General features: G+C 39.1%; 1 protein-coding gene across 8 annotated transcripts in view; it reads right to left on the bottom strand.

Moving 5' to 3' along the window:
* LOC109927926 (eyes absent homolog 1-like) overlaps positions 1-8,887 on the bottom strand; it is a 256,972-nt gene that overhangs the window by 98,369 nt on the left and 149,716 nt on the right. For all 8 annotated transcript variants that reach the window (XM_048608466.1, XM_048608461.1, XM_048608464.1 and 5 more), the window contains exon 7: positions 2,604-2,686. In XM_048608466.1, the coding sequence (XP_048464423.1) occupies positions 2,604-2,686 (83 nt within the window). The remainder of the gene's footprint in view (positions 1-2,603; positions 2,687-8,887) is intronic.

Raw genomic sequence — 8,887 nt, forward strand, 5'->3', positions numbered from 1 at the left:
ACAGAACATCCTCTGCAGATACTTAGCTGTGTAGAATTTGAATGCCAGCCCTCCATGATACTCCCGCACACTCCAGCAATTGACAACAATCTCCAAGACACTGGAAGCAACTCAGGATTTTTCCAACATTTTTGCTTATTGATTATAAAAATGTTGTAGTTAGGAGCAAAACAGTTGAGAAGTAACATTCATGTCAGATATGTGCCAGGTAATGACCAACCCCAACAAGAAAGAATCTAATCATTATCCTATTGATGTTCAATTCTATTAGTCTCGCTGAATCCCCCGCTATCCTGGGGATTACCACTGACCAGAAGCTCAACTAGACTAGCCACATAAATGTAGTGGCTACAAAAGTATGTCAGCAGCTAGGAATTCAGTATCCCCAGTCACTATCTACAATATACAAGTCAGAAGGAACTTGGAGTATCTTCACTTGCCTGGTTGAGTCAGCTCCAATAAAGGACAAATGGGCCTAAATGATTTACACCTCATTAGCCACCTTCAACATTCATTGCCCCTTCACCACAGAAGCACAGTGTGGCCCATCTACAGGATGCACTGCAGCAACTTACCACATTTTCTTCAAGAGCACCTTCCAAACCTGCAACATCTACTATTTCAAAGGACAAAGCCAACAAATGAGTGGAACACCACCACCTCCATGTCACACACCATCCTGAATTAGAATTATACTGTCATTCCTTTACTGCTGCTGCGTCAAAATCCTGAAACTCCCTTCCTAAGAGCACTGTCAGTAGTCCTACACCCTAAAGGATTGTAGTGGGTGAAAAAGACAGCGTTTTCCATAACAATTAAAAATGAGGAATAAATTCTAGCTTTGTCAGTGATGTCCACATCACATGAATGCAAAAAAATGATAATAAAGTGAGTGCTGACGTTCGAGTTGGTGAGGGAAGATGTGTACTGTGGGAACAGTCATGGCAGACACCAGGAATGAGCACGGGAGTGGGCAATTTGTGAGAGGAAATCACATAATGTAATGTCCAAATTTATATCCAATTAGAGTTGGCAATTTTACCATAGATGGAGACAGAATGGACTGGAAAGTCCCAAAAGGTAAATACAAGAATTTATCATTGTAGAGGTAGGGGCGAAATCGGTGTTCCCCAATAGACAACTGTGTATTTCCATCATTGTTTGTCTATCATTGGATGCAGCTCAATTGGATTCAATTCAAGACACAAAATGGCAACAGACTTTCAAACCCTGATATATTGCTATGACACTATTATAACAATAATGTCAACAATTGATTCAGGGCAGATAGCGAATGCGGAGAACCATTCCTTTACCTGGTTGAAAAAACTTATCCACACAAAATTGCTCCCACCAGTAATGTTGAGGCAGCTGAAGGAAGTAGATTTGCTCAACAGAATTGACTATGATAATTAGCAACATCCCTCCATGATTAGACAATATGAAGTTTGGATCCAACAAAAAAAGCATTGCTCTAAATTTAACATACAAAGATCGTCGCTTTGAAGTGTACTGTTAAGATGACATGAACTCATATCATCCATTTTTCAGGAATACAATGATTTCACTGCAGAGTTTCTTGAAAGATGCTTTGCTAATCTTCACGAGTTTCTCCAAATGCAGGTAACTTTTTTAAAAAATTATTCACAGAATATGGGAATCCTTAACCATGCCAGCATTAATTGCCGCTGCTTAAGCAGCCTTGAGAAAGTGGTGATGAGTGACCTTCTTGAACCATTGTAATCTGAGTGATGTGGGCACACTCAAACTGTCAGTAAGTTGGAATTTCTAGTATTTTGACGCAGTGATGCTGAAGAAATGGGGTGATATATCTCCAAGTCAGGATTATGTGTGATTTGGAGGGGAACTTGTGACTGTTGGTGATCCCATCTTCCACAGCATGTGACTCACCAGATCATTGAGGTTCATAGTTGGGACAGTTTTAGAAATTGTTTGCTGCGGTGAATCTTGCAGATGCTACATTCTGCATATTCAATGTCAGTGTTGGAAGTGTTGAATGTTTAAAGTGATGGATGGTGTGACAATCTAGTGTGCTGCTTTATCCTGAATGGCACCCGACTTCTTGAGTATTTTTGGAGTGGTGAGTATTTCATCACACTCCTGAAATGTAGCCTGTTCATGGTGAAAAGGCTTTCAGGGAGTCAGGAGGTGTGTTATTTGCCAAAGAATGCTCAGTCTCTGACCTGCACAATATTTATATGGTTGGTCTAGTTAAGGTCTTAGACAATGCTGACCACCTCCCCATCACCCACGCACCTCCAAAACCTTGCCACTCCTCATCCCCAAAGGATGTTAATGCAGGGGATTCAATTATGGTAATGCCATGGAATTCCAAAAGGAGAAGAAGACTTTTTCTTGTTGGAGCTATCACATGGTAATGATATGACATGAACGTTGCATATCATATATCAACCCAAACTCAAATGCTGGCCAGGTCTTTCTGCGTGAATCTTTATTTTATGAATTCTAATATTTTCAAAGCTCAGATAGTGGAGATAAAATCATGTCAGTCTGAGGGGATATGCAATGCCTACAAGTATCAAACGATCAGTAGATAAAGAATGAAATGATTTAAATCTGACCTGCTGTGCACTGCTAAAACCTGTAGAGCTGGTGATTGTATTATTTCCCTGATAAATCCCTGATGTTGCTGTCAGGCCACTACCTGTGAAAGGAGAACAAATCCAGTTATAATCAATACACAGACGAAGAATAAGCACATATTGGCACACATACCGTGACTGCAAATCTACCCTACTTTCAGTATGCTCACATATTTTGTATACATATCATAATGACCTTATTCTTAACCCCTCTGCAAACCATCTGCTCTCATTGACTGAAACAACTGCTGGTTTAAACAATCCAATTTTCATGAAGGTGTATGTGATAAATGCTATGAGATACAGAGAAACATTTACAGATGGACAAAACAAAAGATACGACAGATTTATGAATGGAGATAGTTACAGATGGATAGGTTTGCACATTGATAGATTTACAGATGGACATACTTGTAAATGAACAGGTGGAAAGGTTTATATATTGGCAGAGGACAGATTTATATAATGACAGGTGACGTTTCCCAGACAGACAAATAGACCAGTCTACAGATGGATACCTTTAGATATGTGTCAGAATAATGGGCTATGGTGTAAATGAAAGATGAATAGACTCACAGCTAGACAAACATTCAGGGTGATAAAAATACATGATAACTTTATTAATCGATTGAATTATAAATTGACGGATTAACATTTCAGTACTGTTTATTGATTGTCTTAAAGTTGAGTAGGTGAAGTGAATAATGCTGCATATTTTAGAAAATTCCTTTATTTTAATTCTTCTTTGAAATAGTAGACAAACAAACGTCATCCAAATACTTTCAATTTTCATTTGTTAATAGTTAATTTGTTACCTCATTGTTTACAGATAGGAAGGATAGATTTATTGATTGACAGATAATTTATTAATCTATAAATTGAAGATCTGAACCAGCAGGTATATAGAACAAAAAGTTGATAGTATAGCTGACAGACAGGTTTGTAGATTTATGGTCAATCTTGGAGGAAGGGCAGTTATTCGATTATGTTCTGAGAACTCCTAATGAAAGTGCATGTCTGTTAATGATGGTCAATGATCGTATACAGTTTGGACAGAGTACTGGTGGACATATAGTTCAGTAGTCTGCCATTGTCAAGGTTCACTTGTATGATTCCGACTGAGCTAGACGACACAGCATTTTAGAACTGAATGCTTCATATCATTGCTTTGAATAAAAATGTGTTTTGTGACCCCACTTCTAAATAAACTGAACTAATTTTAAGGTTATTCTCTCTTGTTATTCTCTCCCAAGCAGGTGAAATGTTTTCGTTATTGACCTTATTGAATCTCTATGTCACTTAAAATACCTCAATTAGATCACCTCTGAGCCTCCTGAACTCAAACACATACAAAGTAACTTCATGAAATTGTTTCCTAGAATATAAACCTTTAAGAATATTTCTAGTGAATCTGCAATATACGCCTTCCAAGACCGGTATAACTCTCCTGTGATTCAATGCCCAAAATGTTCAGATGAAATCTGACCGGGATTCAGTAGAAATGAAACATTACTTCCTTGTTATTGAACTTGAATTGTCATGAAAGAAATGGCCAATATCTGGTCCTGTGTAATGAGACAGGAATAATTAATAATCTCATAGTTAGGGATGCTCTTGGAAGGATCGATCACAGTATGGGTGAATTTAGAATACAGATGGAAAGTGAGAAGATAAAATCCAATATCAGGGTCCTGTGCTGAAACAAAGGAGACTACAATAGGATGGGAGAGGAAGTCATCCATTTGGTAGGAATAACAGTAAAAAGGACTATTAATTGAATTGTAAAAAACGGCAAAATGCTGCTGTGCAGAGGGACCTAGGTGTCCTTGTGCATGAATCACAGAAGGATGGTTTGCAGGTACAACAGGTAATTAAGAAAGCAAATGGAATTCTGTCCTTCATTGCCAGAGGGATTGAGTTTAAAAGCAGGGAGGTTATGTTGCAGCTGTACAAGGTGCTGGTGAGGCCACACCTGGAGTACTGTGTGCAGCTTTGGTCTCCTTACTTGAGAAAGAATGTACTGGCACTGGAGGGGGTGCGGAGGAGATTCACAAGATTGATTCCGGAGTTGAGAGGGTTGGCTTATGAGGACCGACTGAGTAGACTGGCATTATATTCATTGGAACTTCGAAGAATGAGGGGGGATCTTATAGAAACATATAAAATTATGAAGGGAAGAGATCAGATAGAAGCAAGGATGATGTTTCCACTGGTGGGTGAAACTAGAACAAGGGGGCATAGCCTGAAAATTAGGGGAGTGGATTTAGGACTGAATTGAGGGGGAACTTCTCCACCCAAAGGGTTGTGAATCTGTGGAATTCCCTGCCCAGTGAAGTAGTTGAGGCTTCCTCATTGAATATTTTTAAAGCTAAAATAGATAATTTTTTGAACAGTAAATGAATTAATGGTTATGGTGAGAGGGTGGGTAAATGGAGCTGAGGCCACGAAAAGATCAGCCATGATCTTGGTGAATGGCAGTGTGGGCTCGAAGGGCCAGATGGCCAACTCCCGCTCCTGGTTCTTATATTCTTATTTCATTAACTTTGATTAGTATTTGTGCCTTGCAGATTGACTAACAAATACATTCATGCAAAAAAATTCATAAACTGACCGAGAAACAGTAGAGCAAATCAGAAAAGATCAGGCATACTTGTCAATGTATTTACATGTGGGCAGATATACGGTTGGATAGGAAAGACGGAACATTATACGTTATTTATAAGCTGAAAGCTTGATATGTTCAAAATTAAAAAGGGCATGTAGAAAAGTGGTCAGACGAGAACAGTCTTACAATATGACAAACATGCTCAGTTTGGCTGTAGAAGAATAATTTAGAATAAAGGTAAGATTACACATGGAGAGATTGACAAATGCTTCAATTGGTAGTTTATGACTGGAAAATTTACATATTGTTGGCTTTGCAAATGGACAGATGGTAAACATATTAATTATATATTAGTAGCTGAATGGATTTACTAATCCAGAGATTCATAGTCCAACAGGTGGTGAGATTATTGATTAATGAATGCAGATTGACAGATGGGAAGATTTATTGATATACAGATGGTTACATTTAAAAGACAGACCAATTTCCAAATGAATATATTTATATATTGACAGAATGATGAATAGGTGAAACACTTGAATAGTTTTCAGATTGATGGATTACGGTGAAATGCAGAACTGATATGGAGATTTGTAATTTGAAATGCCTATGGATGTTTAAATAAACAGAGGAATCTACGAAACAGCAGCTGGGTAGATTTTATAGATATTTGTCTTTGTTTAAAAGTAGCAATGTTAACAAACACATGAAGTGAATGATTCATTTATGAATTTAAATTTTTGGATAAACAGAGTTGTTGATAGGTATAATTTTTTTGTTCATAGAATACTTAAGGCTAGTCCCAAATTGGTCTGTGACCCTGTTTAACCTCTTTTTGTATGAACTGCTGGTGCCCGTCTCACTTTTACGAAAAAGAATATTGAGCTGTCTGGTCTGCAAAAAAATGTACATTGCTAAGTGAAGAAATGACTGGGAATGGGGGTCAGTCGTGAGGACAATAAAATCAGGGGTAGCAGTATGATTTAATGATGCTGAAGTATTCCATTTGGAGCAGCCTTGGCTTTAACTTTACTCATCACTGACCAACATTGGTGAGCGAGTACAGGCAGTTGGGAAGTTACTAAATGCAGTGTTTCAATAAAGTGTTCTCAAACGTAAGAACATAGGTATATACATAACACCAGCTTTTGGCAAATGGCAAAGATGCCTGTAAAATAACAATGCCATACCTAATAGTGGCCTGACTGCACAGCAGCTCCCTACTCAAATCATCAAAGTTCTGCTCAAAAATGGGGCATAATGCTTATGCATAAAGAACATTATGCTTCTGTGTTTCTATTGCCTGCTGTTTTAGATTGAAAAGCAGGAGACCTTATTTTAAGAGTAACAATGGAAGGGCAGATAAAAGACTGACGGAATGCATGTTTACAGATTGATAGAGATGATGATTATGTTTACGAATGGACAGATATGCAGTTTAAACAGGTGGAAAGGTTGGTAATCTAGCCTTAAAGTAATTAAAGATGCAAAGTGGCATTTGGAGAGATTAACTGATATATCTTTGCAAAAGGTAGACTGACAAAATTATAGTTAGAAAATAATTTTTTATATTTATTTGTGTTATGAATATATACATTCATGTATTTATATATAAAAATCAGAACAATCTGTTTTTAAATGTAAACCCCAAGGACATAAGAACATCAGAACTAGGAGCAGGAGTAGGTAATTTAGACCCTCGAGTCTGCTCCACCATTTGAGACAGTCATGGCTGATCACAACTCAGATTTAACTCTACTTTCCCACCTGCTGTCTATAAACCTTCAATCCACTGCTAATTAATTAATTCCTTCAATTTACTCAATGTCACTGCATTCTGGGGTAGTGAATTCCATAGAGTCACAACCGTTTGAGGGAAGTAGTTTCTCCTTAACACTGTTTTAAACCTGCTATCCCTTATCCTAAAACTGTGATCTCTCATTCTGGATTGCCCCACAAGAGGAAACATCCTTTCTTCTTCGTCAAACCCCTTTAGCATCTTATATCCTCAATTAGATCTCCTCTCATTCATAAATTCATAGATTCATACCGCGCAGAAAAGTCCCTTTGGCCCATCGAGTCTACACCAACATAACTTTATTTTTATTCATTTGTGGGAATGTGGTCGTCACTGGCTGGCCAGCATTTCTTGCCCATCCCTAGTTGCCCTTGAGAAGGTGGTGGTGAGCTGCCTCCACCACCTGTAGGTTGACCCACAATGCCATTAGGGAAGGAATTCCAGGATTTTGACCCAGCAACAGTGAAGGAACAGCGATACATTTTCAAGTCAGGATGGTGAGTGGCTTGGAGGGAAACTTGGAGGTGGTGCTGTTCCCATATGTTCCCATGTAACTACCACTAAAGATGTGGCTAATCCCAATTTCCTGCACTTGTCCCACATCCTTGAATGTTATGCCATCCAAAGCACTCATACAAATATTTTTAAAAGGTTGTAAAGTTTTCGGCCCCCACTACCTTCCCAGGCATTGCATTCTGGATTTCAAGCACCCATTGAGTGAAATAACTTTTTTCCAACTCTCTTCTGAATCTCCTTCCCCTTGTCCTAAAACTCTGCTCCCTCACGATTGATTCCTCAACTAAGGGGAACAACTGCTCTCTATTCACCCTGGCCATACCCTGCATAATCTTATACACATCAATCATGACCCCCTCTCAGTCTTTTCTGCTCTAAAGGAAACAATCTAAGCCTATCTAGTCTCTCCATATGGCTCAATTTCTCCATCCCAGGCAAAATCCTGGTGAACCTCCTCTTTTCCCCCCCTCTAGTACAATGACATCCTGCCTGTTGTGAGGTGACCAGATGTCCACAGACAACTCCAGTTGTGGCCTAACCAACACTCCGTACAACTCCAACATTACCTCCTTGTTCTTATGCTCTATGCTACAACTGATGAAAGCTAGTGTCCCATTGGCCTTCTTAACTATCCTATTCGTGTGCCCTGCCGACTTCAGGGATTTGTGAACTGTTACCCCAAGATCCCTCTGTTCTTCTAAGGTGTCCAGTGTCCTGCCATTCATTAAACACTCCCTCGTCCTGTTTCTTCTTCCAAAGTGCATCACCTCACATTCATCAGGGTTAAATACCATCTGCCACTAGTCCGCCCATCTGACCAACCCATCTATATCTTCCTGTAATCTACAACCATCTTCTTCACTATTAACCACTCTACCAACCTTGGTGTCATCTGTAAATTTGCTTAACATTCACCTCACATTTTCATCTCTATCATTTATGTATAAACTAAACAATAAGGGTCCCAGTACTGATCCCTGCAGTACACCACTGGACACTGGTCTCCAATCACTCGAACAGCCTTCTACCACTACACTTTGAGGCCTATTACTAAGCCAGTTTCTGCTCCATTTCGCCAAGTTTCCCTTAATTCCATGTACTTTAACCTTCTCAATCATCTCGCACGTGGGACCTTGTCAAGAGCTTTGCTAACATCCATCTAAACGACATCAACTGAACTGACAAATTTGTTAGGCATGACCTCCCTCTGACAAAGCCATGCTGACTATCCCTAATTAACCTATACCTTTCCAAGTGGGTATTAATTCGTTGAGGTTGGTTGGCTTTCAGAGCTGGTTTGTTGTTTTGCAGACGTTTCGTTACCATGCTTGGTAACATCCTCAG

This window comes from Rhincodon typus, chromosome 19 (assembly GCF_021869965.1).
Source record: "Rhincodon typus isolate 14 chromosome 19, sRhiTyp1.1, whole genome shotgun sequence".
NCBI lineage: Eukaryota > Metazoa > Chordata > Chondrichthyes > Orectolobiformes > Rhincodontidae > Rhincodon > Rhincodon typus.